The 21,849-nt window shown below is 43.8% G+C and overlaps 1 protein-coding gene across 1 annotated transcript in view; it reads left to right on the forward strand.

Annotated features, from left to right (window-relative positions):
• The window catches only part of OVCH1 (ovochymase 1), a 49,402-nt gene that overhangs the window by 16,008 nt on the left and 11,545 nt on the right, over window positions 1-21,849 (forward strand). Inside the window, 9 exon segments of the mRNA XM_075743687.1 lie at window positions 996-1,154; window positions 4,344-4,499; window positions 5,006-5,145; window positions 5,931-6,098; window positions 6,904-7,127; window positions 7,907-8,084; window positions 10,378-10,537; window positions 13,315-13,897; window positions 14,323-14,465. Of these exon segments, the coding sequence (XP_075599802.1) occupies window positions 996-1,154; window positions 4,344-4,396 (212 nt within the window). The 3' untranslated portion in view covers window positions 4,397-4,499; window positions 5,006-5,145; window positions 5,931-6,098; ... (3 more) ...; window positions 13,315-13,897; window positions 14,323-14,465.

Raw genomic sequence — 21,849 nt, forward strand, 5'->3', positions numbered from 1 at the left:
TTATAACCACTCAGATGCTTCCAAATATTTCCCTGTTGATTTGGTCTCTTACTTAACAAGTGTCGAATCTGACTGCACTGTGTATGCATGCAGCTACAGCCTAAGCCTGTTCTTCTCCTGTATTTCTGGAGAATCAGAGTGCATAGACAAAAGCATAATATTTCATAATGCTTGTCAAGGGCTGGTCACAAGGTCAATTAAAAAATAATTACATTTCTTCCTGAGTAGTAAGTGACCATCTGAGGTTGGTAGGCCCAGGTACTTGTCCAACCTGATATCTGTTTATCTGTTTTCCGGGCATTGATTCAAAACACAGCTCAGAGTAAATTTGCAAGGAAGTCTGCTTTCCACTAAGGCCTGGCAGCTCGCTCCTTTATGCTGCTTAGCTTGTGTCTGCTGCCTGGCTCTCCGAGGCTAAGGCGACAGGACTGCCTTGTGATCGTGCACACTGAGAACTCCTGCAGGCTTGTACCAGCCTGCATGCTGGAGCCCAAGAAGTGATCCAGTTGATGGGAATGGGTTTTAAATAGATATCTATCTCTATCTTTCTCTGTGAGTGTGTGCATGTGTGTGTATATATTATTTTTATATATAATATATATAATCTGTCCTATGTAGGGTTAAGTTTTTTATCAGATTAATGAATTTTGACCTTTCCAGTGACTGCAGTAGCTCTGCTCTTACCAGTGATATCAGGATATTCAGACTTCTTGCAAGTCTAGTAATACTGGGGGAGGGGGGGACAGGTTTTTTTAGAAAAAACAAACAAACAAACAAACCAAAAGAAAACCAAATATTGGAAAACCATTTCCCACTAACTTTATTGACCTGCTAGACTATCTTCAATCATGGGCAGAACTGGCAGGTTTTGTAGAAAGCTTTTACTGTCTTTTCTTAATGCTTTTATCACTGAAATGCACATTTATCCACAGAATGTGTATCAGAAGTGGAGTTAGAAGAGCCCCGGGGGTTTATCTCTGCTCCTTCCTCATCAGGATACATGGGAAGCACAGAGTGCTCTTGGATACTCTGACTGTCTCTGAAGGGCATGGCAAAGATTATAGTAAAGCATCTGTCAATAACATCATCACTGACCTGCCAAGAGGGGTTTCTTGGGATTTATGAAGAGAGCCAGAGAGGAAGAAAAGTGCTAGGTAACAACAAACGATCCTGCTAAGGACAGCCAGTCCTAGAAATTTCTCACTTTAACTTGGGCCAGTTTGGGAAAGGGTTTCCAGCCCCAGTTGCACAGCTCCAATGTGTGGCAACCTTAAGTTAAGCTTCAGACCCCAGGCTGTAAACCTGGCTGAAGACTGTAGTCCCAGCGTAAGTGTGCAGCGTTGACCCAGTAGAACTTAGTACACTAGAGAGTGTTGAAAGCTGTGGTATTTGGGCAAACCCTTATGGACACTTGTCTATATAAGTGACTTATGACCTCCTGTATTGGCAGCTTCTTATTCAAAGTCAACCCCCTTCCTCCATACCCTCTAAGACAATGAAGTGAGATGCAATGACGGTACATATTATTTGCCTCTCGGAGGTGGAATGGATGACACTGCAGCATTAGTGTCTGGGAAGCAGGGGTGTGTCTCTTTCTTTATACCAAAAATAAATAAATAATCTCCTGTGCAGGGGGCTATGGTCTTCCTCACCCTGACCCTGCTGAGGTGCAATCTGGTCACTGAGACACTAGTCTAGATGAACGCAATCCACAGACTTAAAAGAAAGATAATTTAAAATGAAAGCGAGAGCTTTAATGCTCTTTACCAGAAACTTTACATTTCTGGAGACCTGTATGTCCACATGTGTGGTTTGCTCGTGTATTACATGCTGTACAGTTAAGTAAAATCTAGTTGAAGTGCAGAGTGGCAGGGAGCAGGAGCACATCAAGGTTACTCCAGTGAGTTAGGCCATTTCAAAATGCATGGGGGAAATGCTTTCAGCTCCCTGTTTCAAAGGCTCTGTACACAGAGCAGGGGAAAAAGTGGAAGAGAGAAGATGCAGGGCAATAGCAGACTCCTACATCTGTTTGAAATGGCAAGTCAAATGCCGAGTTTCTTGTCTGCTGTACAAGCTGTGTAGTATATAAATATTTTTATATATAAAGAAAATCAGTCTCTACCTTCACTGTATTGAAGTCTTGGGACAGAAGGGAGGACCATCATGCCTTTACGTACACAAGTGATGGGCTTTAATTTAGCTGCTACCACTGAAACGTTGTCACTGGAGCAGATTCGTAGCCATGAAAAATACAAAACAAGGTGTCAGCGTCGAAGGGGTAAAGAATAAAACTCTTAAAAAAAAAAAAAAAAGCTCCACTGTACAAACCTGAGGAACCAATTTTTTTTAATACTAGGGCAGTGGGGGGGTGTGTGTGTATTGATTTAATTCTTCCTGCTCCTGCACACAGTCATTCTGAAAAGGATCTAGAAGTACAGATGACCATGACAGGTATCCAGGGGTTGGTCTGGTGCTCTGCAGGGAGAGACTAAACAGACTCAAAAGGCTGGGAAAGATAACGGAGGCAAAATGCAATGGCTTTATAGACTGCTATAAATGGCACAGAAAGGTGACTAAGGAATGTTTAGTCACGAATTTTTGCAAGGTAAGGAGTAGGGACATCAAAGGGAAGTATCAGCAACTTGAAAGCAAAAGTAATTAATTGGAACTTGTTGGCACAAAATGTAAAAGGGGAGGGGGGGAAGTAATAGGAAAGGAGTGGGGGGAAAACTCATGAAGGCTAGATCTTGCAGAGGTTTTATTTGGTGTGCTGAAGGATCTCTGACCTGTGAAGAAGTTCCTTCTCCCAGTTCTTTAATGTGTTTGTTTCTTCCCCTCTCTCATCCCCCTTGATTCTGCCTCTGTACAGGTTTAATTTACTGTGATTATAAATGTTATAAACTAGGTATACAGAAGCATTTCTCCTGGGTCGGTATCCACACTGACATCTTGGTAGACAAAGTGTGGTGCAGAAATCCACCATCTGCCTTTGGGAGTCCTGTGGGTGAATTCTAGTGTGTATGTTCTCCAAATATTTCAAAATTAAGTGATGCCTCTGGAAAATGTTTTTGAATAGCTATTCTGTGTAGACCCTCATCCTCTTACATCACACCAGTGGTGATGGCTAATGCTGTAGGGAAGAGGCCCTTTTTAACTCTGGGTGTAGATGAAGGCTACGCGCGTGGTCATCATAGCTCTCATATAAGGGAAATGAGCTGGTTTTTCCTGACACTTGAACAAGAACGCCCTTTTGTTACCAAAAACAGTAGTAATGCTTCCAGATGAAGACCTTTGGGATGATGGAACATGCTAACAGTATTTTTTTTTTTAATTAAGAAAAAAAGTACCCACCAAATCTAAAGTTTAGCACGTCAGTTAACTCTGAGTTGGGAGTGAAAGGACAGGGGAGGAAGAAGACAGAGGAAATGCTAAGGAGCTCTTAGAGCACTCCACAGCTATCCTCCTCCAAGAACTTATAAAACCACACAAAAAAATTCTAAAAGTATATCTATTACAGCTGAGAATAACAGTTTAACTATCATAACTATTTATATGCAGGACAGAGGAAAATACTATCAGAAATGGGGCTATCAGTCAAACTTTTCCCTGAATAGGAGTCTAATAGATAGCTCCCTGGAGCGTCCTCCAGCACACAGACTGGCTGCTATGTAATAGCATTTGTTATGGCTGGCAGTTTTTCAAGGTTGGGTATATTAAACTAGATTCCTATGTCTATTTATATGCCAACATATTGAAACAGCCTGTTTTTTTTTTTTTTTTTCCCCGCTCCTTCTCTAGAGCTAGTGAGCAACAGAAGTCAGTGGGTGCCTGTCTTCAAATTGAATTACTTTTACTGAGGAACCTAAAACATAGACTTGGGTTTTAATGTCAGTGTGAGCTAGAACTTTAGAATGATGGTATAACAGGGCAGAAAGAGGCTGAAAAATTCAGAGAGCAAGAAAGTAATCTGAAAACAATTGAGCGTACCTATCAGTGGAGGTGGAATAATGGCAAAAATTCCCTGTCCCATCTCATTTTCAATTTAAGTCCAAGAATGAACCTTTAAGTAGTCTAGCAATTTTTCAGGACAGATAAAGCAAAAAAATGCCTAGCCTCGTAGGTAGACTTTGGGCAGCTGATATTGTGCAACGAACGGAACAAATCCACTTCTTGCAGGACAGGGACTGGAGGTGCTGCCCACTGCCTCATCAGGAGGTGACTGCCTAGCAGCCACGTTACTGGCATTGGACATCTCTCAAGTGTGAATAGTTCCTCACTTTTCTGCCTTTCCACAGAGTTACTTGTATGACTTTGCCTACATTTCTCATATGGTGTTTTTACAGTGGTGGTGATGTGCTTGGATTTGCTTCTAGCTGCGCTATGCGGTACCGTGTAGTCTCTTGTGTTTCTCCAGAGTCCTGGATCCATGGTGAAGATGGTGCTCTGCTCCATCAGCCCTGCTGCTTTCAGCACTGAATACTTGATACTCAAACTCCAAGGTACAGTCAAGCTGTACAACCACTTGTCTTTAAAGATGTACTGACCTGCTTGACCGAAGCTGCAAGAATGCACTTGTTTTCAAGATGCCTTTGTGGGCTTTCCACAGACTTTACATGCAGATGGTCTCCAAACATATGAAAACCCAGAGCTCTCTGAAGCTCTAGCCTGGATAGAATTGACTGATAAGCAAAATGCTGAAGCTTGAAACAAGGCTAAAGTGAGTTTGAGTTTTGTAGGATTATGATGAACAAGGTCTGGCCTGGTAGAATAGGATTGTAGTAGCTTTCCTAATTGGCTTGTCCTCTAATTGAACACTCCTTTTTCCAGATGAACTTTTAAAATGAGTATTTCAAGGTTCTGGTCTTCAAATTGGCTCTCACCCATGATCCATGCTTTTCTTTGGGGGTGACATGTCATGTAGGAATTGCCCTAGTCCCTGGTGAAAGTCCATTTAAAATCTAATATTAAAGCTCAACTGAATACTCTACATTCTTATTCCTTCCAGGACAAAAGCCTGGCAATGTCTCAAAAAAATCCCAAGGAGAAGAGCTTAGAGTTGTCACAAGGCATGGATGTTGTCTTTACAAATAGGGAAGGAATGATCCAGTCACCAGCATACCCCATGAGATAAGCAAATGCCACCAGGTGAACACCCGAGTTCTGGCTTTTGTAACTCCCACATGAAAATCTGCAAATATCTGTGATGTGGTTTTTAATGTATCCATAGGTATTTCAGTACATGTTAGAAAACTGGGCAAGTTCGTTAAAGAGAGTTAGGAAAGCTGGGGAGTACCTTCTTTCCGGCAAACCTGACACCTCTGGGCAAAGCTGTCATCATAAAGCATGAAGTGGCGTAACTAAGCAGTTAACAATGGCAATGCTAAACTATGTCACTAAAAATCTTTTGGTACTTTAATCTGTTTCCTTTTCTTCCTCCTTTATCATGCTTGCTTAGGGTAAGAGATAACTTTCCATTCCCATGGCAATAGCATAGGCTTCTAAACTGTTTGAAAGCTTAACTTCAGAGGTAATGGATAATATGACCGAAATAAATTTGGACCAGTATCCCATGTTTGATTATTTTTTTTTTTTCTTTTCTCTTTTTAATGGGCGTTACAATCCCTTTTGCCTTTGCTCACATTTTGATAGCTATCCCTAGGAAATAAGAGCCAATTGTAAAATATGCTGCCATTGTGACTTTGTTCTTTGCTTTGTGCTGCAGCTCCCACTGGAGAATTGTAGTCCCATTAAAATCCATTATTCAGCCTGAAGTTCTGGACTTCTGGACTGAAAGAAAATTGTCTAATTGTTATGGCCAACTGATGGTGTATGAAGGATGTGGTCTAACCAAATAGTTAATAGATGAGAGAGACCTCATCTTAATGCTGGAGAGAGAGAAACAGAGGAGATGAATTAAGTTTCTTTTCCAGATAGATGGGGAGTTTTACATTGCACACTTCCATGCTCCAGGAGGATCGCTGATAATACTTGGAGCTACTTCAGCTAGCTCAGTATCTTTCCCTTCCTAGAAATACTGTGGCAATCAAACGTATTGGATGTGAGGTACTAATCATGGCATGGCTGTGCCTCAGAAGAACGTAAGTCTCTCTCTGGGTTGCTCTTTCCCAGGCTTGAACTTGTGGCATAACAACTTGCTGCGTGTGTCTGAAGCTGTGTGCCAAAGGCAGCAGGTCAAAGCAATGGGGCCAAGGGAAGGGAAGCTTTTCCTACTGTCCTGGTACACCAGGGGAAATACCTACTCACCCTGACTCAGAAGCTATTGGCTTGGTTAGGTAGAATATTGCTGGGGAAATGAAGCTGTGCAAGTATCTTCTGCATCAGGAGAAAGCATAGACTGGAAATTTAAATTGTTCAGGCACTCATAGATACAAGGTTCTTCAGTGCCACATCCCAGTTACTCTCAAAGTGACTTATTCCCTAGCGAATATGGATGTCCCACAGGCTTGTGAGCATTGCATAGTGTCTTGCACAAAAGATCCTGAGGTGGGGCAGCTTTGTGGCAACTATAAATGCAAAGGAATAGAGACATCTGTGTAAACACTTTAGGAGAGGCTAATGAATTTTTAAGTTTGAATTTGGCCTGTTAGGAAAGGTCACTCCAAATGATCCTGTATGTAGGGTTTCAGTGTCTGGCCTCTCGATCACTCTTCAGAGGTCAAGTAGTTTCCCAAGTCTATAGCCCTTTTCTTCGTTGAACAGTTCTCTGTGTAAATGGCATGTAGAATTTGTGCTTTGAAGCCATGCACGTGTTTGCTTCAACCAACAGAACTTAAAACCCAACACTAAGTTCTCTTTTTTTCTCCAATATTAATAGGCCTGCTTAAGGAAACTCACGCAGAAACAGGTTTTTCTTTGTGATATGTTTTCTCTTTTCCTTTTAAGAGTGCCCGGGCTTTGATCTAATTCCAGTTGGAGCCACTGAAATAACATCTTCCAGTTACCCTAGCATTTACCCTGACATGCTGAACCACGCTTGGACTATTTATTCTAATTCAGGAAATAAGCTGAGGCTGTACTTAAAGATTTTGTAGCTGAGGATGCAAAGGATTGCATTTGGGATCATTTGAGTGTTTATGATGGACCACATCTCTCTTCAAGGCTTCTGGGTAGGTTAAACTACATGTTCATTTACTGTCTTCCTTTTCTGACCCCTTTTATTGAATGAAGGTGACCAAATTCCCTTCAGTTGTGGGGTGTGGGAGGCAGGGAGGAGGGCAACGCTGATTAGTGCCTGCACGGCAGGGCCAAGTAGCAGCAGGCTTTCTGAGAGCCATGGAGAGCAGCTCTTGTCAACCAGGGCTGCTTCAGTAGAAGTGGCCTGGACTCAGCAGCTTTTGACTTCTGGCATCATGGCTGTATCTGAGAGAATACTTCTATCAATCCTTCTTTTAAAACCTTTTTTAAAACCTTTGTATCTTGGTACTTGTCTCACTCTGAAATAGTTTGAGCAGTTGCTGCCGTGAGTATCAAAACTGCCTTGTGCCATATGGATATCGGGATCTTTGGGTGCAGCAATGTTCACTGGAATGGCATCATGCCTGCCTTGTTCTCTCACTGTTTCTTCCCCTTTCTCCTCCCATGTACGTAGACATTTAGAAAACTGGCTATTGAAGTAATCTTACTAAAGCATGAGAGATACACTCGTATTGAACAGAACAATTTGGCCATTGCACTAGCCTTCACCTCTTCAGCCTGGGTAGGGAATGATACTGCATAGGCCACTAGAGATGTATGTCCTGAAAGACCTCAGAGAAATCCTGGCATCCACTAATACCTTTGAGTATCAAAAAGCTTGGATTAGAAAGTCTGTCCCTGGAAATACATGTAGGGGCTGTGTCTCAAACTACTTGGCAATGACTACAACTGCAGTATTTTCTTCTCCCAGCCCCCAAGCAAACTTATGTGGCCAGAAAAATATCTTCTAGCACATTCTCTAGCAGCAGCTTCCTGACACTGCATTTCAAAACTGATGAATCTGTGGGACACAGAGGCTTCAAAATCCTTCTTGAAGAGTTGCATCAGCAGCCAGCATGAAGTGAGCTGGAAGGCAGCAGCCAATATAAGTAAGGCTCTGGGTCTTTCCCTCTATGCTACAAAGCAATCCTGTTGTTAAAATAGTATTGAAGGTTATCGGCAGGGACGTTCATAATGTTAATTTGCTGAATGTGTTTCCCCTAAAGCTGTTGTCTGAGATCACTTCAAGATATTCTTCTGTGCTCTGATGTATCCCAAGCTGCAAGTCAATTCAGTGCTCACCCCAAGCACTTCACGCTAGGTGGTAGTCCTTGTATCTCTGCGATTCTCACTGTCACCAAGCCAAATATAGAAACATCCCTGAAGAATGACTGTTTATTTAAATGAGTTTGGGGGTTGGCTTGTTTTTGTTTAAAACAGATGCTTATTGGGAGGAACGATTGGTCTCAGGATGTAACTGACCTCTGATTAATTAATAACCACTGTCTGGAAGCTGACACTATAAACAGGAAGCAGAATGCCAAACAGTTTAATCCATCTGTGCTAACTTTTGCTCGAGAGCTTGGCTGCTCTTACTAGAGGGTTGTGCCTTTCCCTGGGGCACACAGAAGGGATAGAGGGAACCTCTTGTAAAAAGGTTAGTTCCCATGGCATGATCCAGAGTGCCACTGAAAGAGTGGAAATAGGATATGTGTTGTACCACAGCCCTTGAAAATCTTAGTAGGTTTCTCCAAACCGGCTCTACCAATGACAAGCTTTTAATGGACATATTTTCTGTTAAACCTTCCCCCCTACACCTCCAGACATCCTCTCTATTACCAGCTTCTGAGGAAAGTAAATACTGTTCACTTGTAGTTTTGATTCTTTCCTTTCTCATGCTAACACCTCCTGTGATCAGCAAAAGCTGCTGATGGTGGGATACAGGTTATTTATACACCATTAAACTTGCTGTTACTGGAGACAGTTGGGAATACTTTAGTGAACTAATTTTAGAAAATGGAGACTTACTGTAATGGAAACACTTCATAAATATCAGTTTTGACTAGAAAAAAAGGATCAGGTAATGCTTCTCACCTGCAGAATGTGACTTCCTGAAAAATCTGTGGAGAGCTGCTTAACCAGGACATGTTGCCAGCCTGTATGCATCTGGGACATCAAGGTTCAAATCTGTCCTCAAATGGTATTAGTTGAGGTCTTTATTTTTTGATATAGCATGTATGGATATCTTCTTTTGAAGGGAAAATTAGAGCAAAGCGTTCCCAACTCTCTCCAAAAGAGATGCTTCAATCCCACCAGCAGGCTATTGTGGAAGCTTTGGTGGACATGGCTGTCCAGAATGAGTTTGGTGCTTGTTTGGTGTTGGAACATATTAGTTCACCCAGTTATGACCTATTTTTCTGTAACAAAAACCCTCACAAACCCAAAATATCCTCACTAACAGAGAAATGCAGATTTCCAGTGGTGGATCCATTCCCTGTGCTGGGGCCAGCAACAAGTACAGAATCGCTGGCAGACCCATGTGGGAAGCCCAGGGTGGATGGTCAGCCCTGGTGTCCTGGCCCTGGCTGGCCAGTCTGCAGTATGAGGGTCAACACTTCTGTGGAGGCTTTCCAATTGATGAAAAATGGATCCCAACAGCTGTACGCTGCAAATTCAGGTGGGTAATGTCATCTCACCCCAGAGCATTGAGGGCTTGCTAGCCGCCAGACAGGACAATTTCTAAGCCACCTTGTCAGTCCTGGCAAATACAGATGGGCTTACTGTCTACATGTATCCAGAGCTGCCCTCCAGCAGCCAAAACCTTCCTGTGTGCTGCTAGCAATGGTGGCAGTAGAGATGGAGTATGGGCTTTGGTGTGTACCTGGTGATTACTGTATGCATGTGGAGAGCTTGTCCTCTGCCCCCCAAAGAACTGCTGATGCCTACATTAAATCTCTTACTGGCCTCAATTAGGCTGAGGTACCACATGATTCTGTTGTACCTTCATCTGTGGTGTATGTAGACACCCATGATGGTGGCATAGGTCTCGAATCAAACTAGTTATACAGCCCAGATCTGTAGCTTCAATGTAAGCTCCATCTGTGTTGGGGTCAGGTTCCTGAGAAGGTGAGCAACTGACTCGCCTCTGGACTCCCTGTGTTAATTGTAACAGCAGCAAACCTTTGGAGGTGCAAGTCAAAGTTCTCTGTGAGCACAGCACAAAAAGCACTGATACCTCAGCTGGGATTCCCAAAAGTGTCCCTGTGGTGTAAGGTTATAAATCTTGAAGCACGAGTGTTGCTTGGCAGCAAATGTTACAAGTGAACTTTGGACTCTTCCTGTCTGTTCCTAGGGGGGTTTAGACTGAAAAAATGTTACTTGTTTTCCTTCTTCCTTGCCCAGTGCTCAGACAGAACAGTTCTGGGGAAAAATAACTTGTTGCCAAATGTGAAGGATGACAACCCCATGCTTGTGAAAGCCGTTCGTGCACACTATGGCTTTGGTGGGTTTCCTTTCAGAAATGACCTGGCACTCCTGGAGCTGCAGAAACCCATTGAGCCAGGTACCGCTTGAGGCCCATCCTCTTTGGCCGTGCGGGGGTTAATGATTACAATAAGACTCTGACATGGGGTACAGTGTTTAGTATGTGTGTGGGGAAGGGGTGTGGGAGGGCATTTGTGTGTCTTACACACTAAGAGATGCTAAGAGTGAAATGAACAATAAGCCTTCCTGGAGACTTGCTTCCTGTTATCTGGTTAAAATACAGCATGAGGGTTAGGAATGCTTCTGCTGTTGTCAACAGGCTTTGAATCAGGCTCCTCCAAGCAGACCTGCCTGTGACTTTGACGTATAAGTATAGGCTAGACAAGATCTAGAGAATAGCAAAGATCACCTGTGCTACCTGTCTTCGCACCTTGTCACAGCTGCATTATGACCATTAAAGTTAATGAGCCAAAAATAAGCATGTATGTCTCGAGGGAGCTGTTCCTATTTTTTTTTTCCATAAAGATTGGTATGCACAGCACTAACATGATATGCACCTCTGTGCTGGTAGCAAGGTAATGTCTGAGATAGCAGGGGCTGAAATTTAAAGAAAAAACCTTTAATTTGCCTGTACCCTTTGTCTAAAAGACATAATATTCTTGTTAGAGGAATATTTTGCTGCAGTATATAATTTAGATTTTATACAATAAAGTGCAAAGCTTGGATAGAGCTGAGAGAAGTTACTCCTCCCCGTTTGTTATGTGCAACTTGGGGGAAGGAAAGGGGAAGAACTGAAAGCAAATGTTAAGCGGTGGGAAAATGTGATCTAAATAGAGCCACGCACAAGAACAGAGCATGTTAATAAGGAGGCTATATAAGCATATGGGTCTTACGATGTCCTCTTAATAGTATCCACAAAGAAAATGCCACAGTCCTGCCAAAAACTGTCTAACTAGGTGCACTGATGATAGGAGGCTTCTTCACTCAAGGAGTGATGTCCCGGGGCAAACTGGCCTCAGGAGTGTCTTCCCTCAATTCCCTGGATCCATGTCTCTTTGGAGGATCTCTTCTCTCATCTTCTCAGAAACAGCCTTCAAAAGATGTTCAGTTTGACTGTGCTGTGGCCTCAGACAGTGGTATTAGGAGAAAGCCAGATTTGACTCATTAAAACAGCGCTCTCAGGCATCCAGCAAGTACAGCAAGGGAACATATACATTATTAAAGCTCTGTCTCATTTGTTTTGCAGTCTGGTTACGGGATATTTGGGAGGAGGGGGAAATGAAGCAGTGAGTTAAGAGGCAAGAAAAGCACGGGGCTGATACAACTAAGAGCAGGGAAGCTGAACCTGCTGTTGATGGCAATTTGCTTTCCAAGGCAGGCCGTTCTGTGGCAATGACTTGCTTGCCAGGCAGTGGGGAGGAAGCAAGCGCTGCCGCAAGATGGGGAGAGACGGGAGCTGGCAGTAAGCATGGGTTACTCTGACATGAAAGAGCACCGATGACCTACTGAGAGCAGTGACAGCTCAGACTGGGGGCAGCGCCATGAGATACACCACCGCCCCCAAATGTTGCCTGCAGCATGTGAAATCCTTTCCAGATAGAAGCTGGGCTGCCTCTTCTGTCGGAAAGCTGCTATATCTGGAAAGGCAAAGCCAAGGTGGAGGCTAACAGAAGGGGAGAGAACTTGAGGGAGATGAGATCACTCTCATGGTGTTTCAATGCCTGGGGCCTCTCTGGCCTGTGTCACCCCCATTGCTCAGCAGTGCGGTCAGATATCTCCTGGTGCCTGTCCCCTTGGGACAGCTTGGTGGCTGGGGAGGAGAAACTTCTCCCCCTCATCTTCAGACTGAAGACAGCTGTACCACCTCCTCATTCAAAATAGCGACTGACCCCACTGCCAGGAGACGTGGGGTACGTCTGCCTGAATGCAGCTGGCGCAGAGCTCATCTGCATCCCATCTGACCGGCCCTTCGCCAAAGTCTAGCACAGATAGTGGAAAGGAAGCATGCTATTAGCTGGCTGGAAGTTAATCTGGGAAAGTTGGTGGGGTGATGACGGATTCGGGGACACTGCCAGCAGATTTGTGAGTGCTGATCTGTGCCCTGCAAGAGGCTTTTGTCCCTGGTGGTGTGCTGCCTTTGCTCTCTCTTAGGGGCTTGCCCCAAACTTTCTGGTCTTTTGGTGACCCTTGTGAGAGACAAGGGGAAGTTACGGGAACTGTAGTGCTTAATATATCATGCATACTTCCCACTGGTGACTGCCACCCTATTACTGCTCCTGGCTGTTGGGTCTGGTTCCCCCAAGCTGGCAGCTGCACACCTCCCGGCTTCAGAGGGCCCTGCTCCAAGCTGCACTGACTGCAAAAGCCCAGGTGGCTCTGTACAACTGTCTGGAGAGAGGCTCCTTCTCCTGAAGCACATGAAAATCTGGTCTGTGTAATATTGGATAACATACGTGCAAAGGGAAGTAATCCCCAGACTGGGGTCTGCCACGAAAAGTGTGTTGAATGGCTACCAGGAGCAGTCATGGGGTCGCGACTCCTATCTCTGCAGCCTCCCTGACTCCCATGCGCTTCCCAGAGGAAGAACCGGCTGCCAGGCTCCAACAAGCAGAGATCTCTCTCCTCTCCCACGAGGCCTGTGTGAACTACTGGGGACAAAATATTGAAGAGACCAACACCAGCAGGAGAGCTGTGGAGACAGCTTCTTGCAGGGGATGGGAATGCTGCACTGCACGCAAGCAGGACCCAAAGCCATGCCCTCCCCTCGCTCCCTGGATGTGAATGCTTTTGACACTGCTGACCGGTGATAATTCCTTGATTTTTCTTTCTTTGCCCTTTCTCTTTTCGTTCTTTCAGGGAGACTCTGGGTGGCCATCAATCTGTGTGATCGATGGGCATTACAAGCTGGTCGGTATCACAAGCTGGGGCAGAGTCACCAACAGCCTATGGCAGGGTTTCTGCCCACAGACCCTGGATTTCATCAGTCACAAACAGAAATGTTTGATTAACTTCAGCAGGAGCTTTTCAGGTTTTTGTGTATTTTTTCCTCAGCAAAGAGGTTGTGATGTATACTGGGTAAATGTTTGTGATTCAGGTCACCTTCCTCCAAACCCTTCCTCTTTGGAAGTTCAAACTTGAGCACTCAGTTTCAGAAATCCTTTTTTTACTGCAGCAGAGCTTGTGGTGCTGTAGCACTGATATAAATTCAGTTCCTGAAAGGTGCCTAGGAAATACTATGCTTCAGTGTTTGGGTGCATGTTTAGTGTCAAGTCCTTTACACAGCTGGTACTCATCTGTCAAAATAAAATTGGTATGCCCTGTTCCTCTCAGATAACGTGATTTACCAGAGGGAAGTAGCTGCTGCTGCAGCATGGATAGCAAAGATGGAGTGCTTCAGCTGCAGTGTTACTTTGCTGAAAAGGAAGCAATCTGGAATTTGGTATGATGGCTCATCCATTGTAAATATACCTTCAGGTTTCAGAAAGATTTATTTATGCCAAGCTCTTAGCCTTGTCTCTCGTATTAGGAAGGCCATACAGACATGATTCCATTTGCCAGAAGCTCGTTTTTTTGTTTGAAAGGGAAGGGTTTAAATATACTTTCTTGAAGGAGGGAAAGGTGGTGTCTGACTTAGCTACCAGCTCATAGGAAACTTTAGATAAAAACTAGCCTTGGAATTGAAGTGTATCATGAAGAAGGGTTTTAATGCTCAGCCCTATCAGCATGTATCAGTGACTTACAAGCCAGGAAACCTCTGCCCGCATCCATCTCCTCTGGTTTTGGCACTCTTGTGCACTACATATGCATCTGTCCTTTAAAGAGAAGATAGCAAGCTCTTTTCCAATCTTTGTGTTTATATTGCAGTTCACTTAAATATGGAAATACAAGCATAAGAGTGTTTGTGAGGAAACAGCTCGATGGCTGTTGTTTAGCCAAGTGAACTCAGCAACCATCTGCTGCCAAAATGGCTGAAGAACTACAGCCTGCCCTTACATCAGGTCATTCAGGTACAACAGTTTAATAGATCAAGTTACACGTGTGATCTTTTGACTTACTGAATATTAGTCCCTGTGTTGCTTAAAAGAAACCTTTCTCTCTCTCTCCTATGCCTATCCTATGCTGCTTTTGGAAAGAAAAGCTCATATTCTAGCACAATTCAGAAAACATCAGTCAATCTTTACAAAAATAATAGCTCCCCTGAACTAGCAGAGCTGTAAATTGCAGTATTTTGTCAGGCTGCTGTTGCTGATGACCGACTTGTCGTGTTATAACTAACTTTAAAAAACTGCTCTGCCATCATGACAGCAAATGTGTTGGGGTTTTGGCTCAAAGATGTGATTTCCCCAATGTGTCTTCAGCTGTGCAAATAGAGCGGCTTAGGGTTTGTAATTCAGTGCTGTATCACAGACTAGGGAGGCTTCCTATTGTGAAAAAGTGCTCGGCATTTGGTGAATAACCTACTCACTGAAACCTTCAAAGACGGGGGTAGGATGGGTCACCATGCCTGCTATTGGTGGCAAGGATCTAGGGAGGAGGAAACCTGTTCTCAGGACTCCTTACATGCCAGTAACCACTTCTTACATCTGGAAAGAGGATGGGGCTGCCCAGTGAAGTAAGAGCCTCATCCCAGGCATGGTCCTGCCCATGCCTTGGGAGATTGGCAGAGCCGCAGGGTGAAACCAGCTCTGGGGTGTGCTTGTGGTGGCAACAAAAATGCCTGGCCTGCCACAGGGGATTTTATACCTTAAATTTCTCTGGGAGAAGAGTGTTGGAAAGCTTCTGGTAAAGCTGAAGAGAAGCAATTAATATTCATCCGAACATTTTTTCTTTACTGGCCTAGAAATGGGCAGCCAGGTGCTAAGGGGCATAGCTACTACAGGAAAGTGTCACCACATAAGATAATTGGGACTTCCAGTGCAGAGCTAGAATTGAAATGAACGCGTAGGTTATCTGCTGTTTATGTCATCCCTCACAATCTGCTGCACGCTTTCCTTTTGGACCACGTGTTTGATGCAGAGACATTTGGTAAGAGGGGAGCCCTGGTCCAGGGTGGGATGCAGCACTTTGTACAGAGGAGTTTTCCCTCTGCACATTTTTACCAGCAAGTCTGGCGCTCATACTATAAATATACTCACTGGGGAAAGGCAACAACAGAACCAAGAATTATTTGCACCTTTTCAAGGAAGAGGAACTGAGATACTGAAGAAGGAGACATAGATGGTGAGGGGAAAGTAGAGTTGCATGATTAGAGCGTGACAAGTAATTCCCAAAAGTGTGAACCCTAATGAGTTCATTTCTCCAGTTCTAGACTTGTTTGAAGCAAGAGTAGATTATAAATTAATCTACACAGCATTGCTTTTGGAGGGAATAGCTCTGCTCTCCAGGACAGCAGCCTTACCACGCTGAAAATGTTGTTCCCGATTCATCCCTTCAGAAATATGTCATGCACAAATCCCACAGCACTACTTTTCTGCTTACAGAGGACAAGTGTATACTGCACCAGTTATAACTCTTCTATGCCATTTGACTATATTGGCAACACAGGAATTCAGAATCAGGAGGAAGTTCTCCTGACCACCAGCTCCTCCATCAGCCCAAGCTGCAGTTCAAGTTAACCTGGCTTTCTCATTCCATGGGCTCTGGGTTTGTGTGCTGAGGTCTGGAGGGGGGGGGCGGGGGGCTCCTGCCTGGCACCAGCTGGATGTGCTTGAATGCTGCGTGCAAATTTTTTATGACAGAAGAAATGGGACTATGAAATCCCAAATAGGCTTCTCATTAAAATTTCTCAAGTAGCCGGGAACACAGCATGTCCTGATGCTTCTAGAAATGTCCTTCCATTAGCAGTTACCGCACGAAACTGTCTTATCAGAGAGGCAAGTTCTGCTTAATTGCAACGGAGATGTTATCCTGGTTCACTGTTCTCACTTTGTGGATTTTTTTTTTTCTCTTTGCTTAAAAGTAGTTTAGCAAGAAACCACAAGCTGCTGATTGTACAAGCAATTTTTTATTTTTTTTTTTTAAATTTTAGCAAGTGCTGGTTTAAGATGAGTGGTGAGATGTTTTGTTTGTTTTTTTAAGAAAAAAACCCAACGCCACAAACAAATTTTGGTTACTCTTTTCCCCGCTCATGCTTGATGTTGGGTCGCAGATTTCTTCCTTTCAATGCTCCAAGTAGCCTGCCATATTTGTACATGGGCTGAAAGACCTCCAAGAAGAATCTGTAACATTTCACATAGCTAAAAAGCACATCAGTGTATCCTTGAAGCAAAATAGGCTGAACTGGCTGGAAGCTGCATTTTAGCATCTGCATTTCCTTGCAAGAGCCAATTCTTTTTTGTGTATATTTTTGTTGGATACAGAATGAATGTACCCACACACAAATAAGGATCAGTTGCTATTTTTCTTCTCAAGATACATACAGGATTTGAGCTATGCTTGCTGTACTCTCTGCTCTCCCTTCATTTAGTGGCACCGTTTATATAATTGCTGCTTTTCTGATTAAAGTGCGTAAGTACAAGCTGAAAGTTTGACACAAGACAGCCAACGCTTTTTAATTGCCTTTAGCTCAACTCTAGCTGTGGCACATCTCTCTTTGAATGCAGCTGACTTGTGAGAAAGTCTGGGAGGGAAGTGATGCACTTTTTATTTATGCTTTTTCTCTGCAAAATTGCTCTGTGAATTTTTATCGCCTAATGGTTTCTCTGACACCTTTTAAAACTGTTTAGCTTTTCACCAAGAGACTATTTTATGTGAGACTTGGGCCAGTAAACCATTTCTGTGATCTGGGAAGTGCTATCCTCCCTTCGCAGAGCAATCCATTTTGAAATTAGCTGGGCCTGCCTGCTCAAGAAGAACTCATAGTTGCTTGGCTGCTAGTCCTGAATGGACCTATTAAATGCCATATTTCTGTAAAAAAAGCAGCAAAAATCTATTGCTGACTAGCAGGCCCTGAAATTCATGCCTATCAAGGGTAGCATAAATAGTTTCAGTGTGTGAATTTTGAGAGAATAGTGGTCTCTGGGTTAGTAAATACTAACTTCTATCCAGTCTATTGAAAAAGGTGATTATATAAGGTGGAAATCAACTGGGGCTTCAGCAGAGCTGGGAGGAACTGGCTTCTTTTTTGTTCAAAATGCCTTTTAAAATTGAGAGCACTTAGTGATATGATTGTTCATTGACTTGTCCTGTACTAAGCTATGTCCAGCCTTGTTGTCCTTCTCCCATGTGGTTCCAAATCACTGTCTGAAGCTTCAGGTCCTCTCTCTCCCTTGTCTAAAGCATCTTGTAGAAGTGCTATCACCCTACATCACCCCATGGATGTACAAGGGAGATTTGGTCTATGGCAGTTTAGATGGGACATTGCTGCTGCCGCCTCTGACCAGCAAGGTGGAGTTGCGCTAGATTTAAGCATTTTGAGTTTCCTTCTGGAAATCAGCGTGTTATGAGTAAGTGCCTGCTCACTACAGCAAATTGTAATGGGCTCCTGGCAAGTGATGTCCTGTTCTCCACTGTTTTCAGACAAATATTTCCAGCATGAACCCTAAACTATATTTAGCTTGTATTTGTATATGAGATTTAGTACTTAGAGGGGAACAGGAGACCTGGGACACCACACAGTATGGTGAATAATCCCAAAGAAGAGGCATGACGAGTGTATGTCATAGGCAGAGAATAGGGATTCATATGTGTAGGCATGATAGCAGGGGCACACTATGCTCTAAAATCATTAGTCTCCATGTTTAGATTTGCAAGCAAGAGAGCAGGTTCCAGAAGGAGAGGGCACAGAAGTTTTATTTGGGAGTGAGAGCCCTTTAGCCCTGGCAGTAGGTTGGAGAGTAGAACTAGGTCCTGAAGACTTGCACTTGGTCATCAATGAAGACAGTCAATGAGGGGTGTCCCAGGGTCCCTAACCACTGCTATTTCCTTCCTTTCTTGCCCTGACCATGGAGAGGAATCCTAGTTAATGGCAACTGCAGATTGTCCTCCAACTGGGTTTTGGATCTTCATGGTACAGAGCTACCCTAAACGCTAATGTCAGTGCTCGGCCCCAGTCCTGACAGAGAATTACGTTTCTGCTGTCCTGTGTCCTGGGGACACATTCTCCATCATATGTGAAGGTACCACCGACAGACACCACTTCCTAGGAAACTGGAAGTGCTCAGGAAACTGGAGCTGAGACTTTTCCTTTGTTGGTCTACTGTTGGCATTGCATGGGTTAGAAAAGGAGCTTATGCTGCCATGAGCACCGCGCTGCTTGGGACATCTGGTAATGAAACCGGTTGGGAGGGAGCTATTGTCATTTTCTGATCAGGAAATACAAACACTTCAATGGGGGCAATTTGAGTTGAATTGCTTAGTAATTGTCCCTCTCCTCTCCCAAGTTTCTCAGGAAATACAGTTCCTGTGAAAAGCCAAAGGAGCACCTTAGTCTACCACTCCCTTCTCTAGCTCAGTTGGAATTCAGCACATTTTTTCCACCGAAGTAAAAGCATGAACTTTAGCAAAAACATGTGCTGTAGCCTACTCCTCCCTTGTAGCTCCCTGGGAGATCTGCTCAGAGGTGACCTGGCTGGAAATACTGGCATGGTCCAGTACCAGTTAGGAGTCTGGGGACTGCTGGGTGCCTTGTTCAGCTATCAGAGCCTTTCAGAGTGGTGGGGCAGAAAAAAGGATGCACCCACGTGGCTTGCAAAAGGCAAAGCAGAGCTAATTTTTTTTAAAAATGCAACAGACTCAATTATACCAGGTAGTTCTCAGAGTAGAAACCCATGATTTAGTTGCTTGAGGGTTTTTCTTGTCTGCCTCTGTTTTTATTAAGCTCATTTTTCTTTATTCCTGACCCATGACAGCTGAAGATGAGTGTGTGCATGCACATGGCAAGGAGCTGGGGAATAGCTGTCAGACCACTCTTGTCCTGTGGTTCCCACATGAGGCTGGGAGTCCAAGCAGGTCCCCACACTTTTTTTCCTCATGTCTTCCATCCTACTTGATCAAAGGCAAGTGAGCTGCAGGTTTCCTTAAAGCTGATATTTTTATTTCCCAGTGTTACATGCAATAGTGAGAGACTCCTTACAGGAGGATGCCACATTGCTAACATACATGGCAGGCTGCACACTGCAATGTGCCTGTACCTCTGGGATACAGAGGGAAACCTCTGCCAGTTCTTGCTGCCCTCTATCTGCTCTTGCTGCTCTGTTTCCAGCTGATGAAATCTCCTCCTTGCTTCTAGGTGCAGCTGGGTGTTGAGAGAATCTGTGAGGCACAGGAAGAAAAATGTGTCTTTATGGTTGGTGGCAAGGCATGCTGTAAATTTAGACATCTGCTTTCCTTCCCTTCCCACGACACCTCTGTAGAGCAGCTTCTCAAATAATGCCAAGTGACAAGATGCTTGTCATTGTGATGGTATGTAGACTTCAGCCTTCTGGCTGGATTTGGGTAGTCACAGATGCTCGGCGCATTGGGTCACAGTCCTAATTTTGAAGATGCATGCACTGAAGTGTACACTTAATTAAGAAATGCTCCAGCTCAGGTCATTAATGTTTATCTTCAGGCTTCCTGTAGATATTTCCTCACTTTTCTCCTTTGCTGCCACCACGTGGGCATGTGTCTAAGTTCAGTTAAAGTTTATATTAATCTTTGAAAAGAGTATCCTCCATCCTTCATTGTATTACCATTTTTAACTGTACACATCATGTTTCTTCATTTGCTGTCAAATTCAGCTGGGAGGAATTTGACACATTAAAATAAAAAAACAAGGAGAGAGAATCTCCATCATGTTTTCCTTTCCCATTTTTCTATTGAAATACTTCCAAAGGGCGTGTATTTTTCACACTCTGGAAGAGGTTATATAGAGTAACTGAGTGCAAGTTACAAATTTCAGACAGGAGTTTCACAGGCATCTCAATCAAAAGCCAGGTTTAAGCCTGAGAAAATTTTTTCCAAAGAGCTGTTTATGAGGCAATTATATGCAGAAGAATCTGTGTCACTGAGGGTTGATTGACTGGCTTTTACGTGCCATACATTCAGCTCTGAAAATTGCACTTGGGACTCGACACCATTTATGCACTCCTGGAAATACTATTTTGAGAGCAGAACTCTATTAAAACTGCCCACATGGAGTTCTGGAGTAGAAAAGGGACTAATGAAGATGTCTGGTGCAGCTCATACAGTTTAATGACAGAACAGCGTTGGTGCAGCGGCGCAACCTGGATCCTATTCACCTTGGAGCTTACTCAGGCCAGAACCAAGTGAATAACCGTATTTGAAATTGGACACAGACAAGGATGATCTAATTTCAGATCAGGCTATAACTTAATTTTCTGTATTTCTCCATCAATAACCTTCAGCATTAAATTCATCATTTATAATCTGCTGCTATATAAAAAAGCAGCATATAAATGCAACTCCATTAGAAGTAGTGGTATTATGCTGTGGCAGGTCCTGCAACCTTACATTTTGTGAGGTTAACTTGTTTCAGTATTACACATGAGCAAAACACTCAGCAAGTCCTTACTTTGCCTAGTGACAGGGTATCAGAAGGGAAAGAGTGCTGTTCTTTTCAGCAGTGGAATGCTGAAAGCAATAGATAGGTTGGGGTGAGGGGCTGATCTTTTCCCCTGTCCCCTTTCAGTCCAGGACACACACAGTTCAGGGGTGGTTGCTTGAAGTAAACACCTGACAGTGCTTTCTCCTCACTTTTGTATCAGAGAACGTCCTTGTGAATGCCTGGAGCGATCTCATTTGATCACTTTACAGTCTTGCTGGGGGAAAAAAGTTTAAATGAGACACAGACTTTAAGACATCAAATGCAGTTCTAGGTGTATGGAAAGCTGCGCTGAGTCCAGTTGTCCACAGCGATATGTCAACTGTCAGGACAGATCACAACCGGATTCAGTCCTTGATATTAGCCACAGAGCAGGATGTTCAGTGTGGTTAAAATATCTAAAAAAATAACTAAATTCTCATGCGGCTTTAACCATTACAATAGCTTTAACAGAGCAAGTTTGGCCCCAGGGCTGTGAAGTCCTGCTGCCAATATGAAAGAGAACTGCTGTTCAGCCTCAGAGAATGAATGACTCTTTCTCTATTTTCTTTCTCTTTCCTCCCTCTACTGGCAGACAGAATAAAATCATGAAGCATTTAGAGTTTTCTTTTGGTCTTTAGAGACATCCAAATCTAGAATTCTGCAAAATTTCCAGCTCTAACTCACCTGAGCAAAAATAGGTGCACCAGAGGCCTACCCAAGGTTTCCTTGCTGTTCTGGGGCTAGCCTTGGTTTCAGCCCTGGGCTACCATCCATCACAGGAATGCTCTAAAAAGGCCAGTGTCCATGAGTGCCTTGGACAGAAAATGCCCTGAGAGTGAGCCTGGTGCATCTGGCTGACTGGGGCC

The sequence above is a fragment of the Balearica regulorum genome, chromosome 1 (assembly GCF_011004875.1).
Source record: "Balearica regulorum gibbericeps isolate bBalReg1 chromosome 1, bBalReg1.pri, whole genome shotgun sequence".
Classification (NCBI taxonomy): Eukaryota; Metazoa; Chordata; class Aves; order Gruiformes; family Gruidae; genus Balearica; species Balearica regulorum.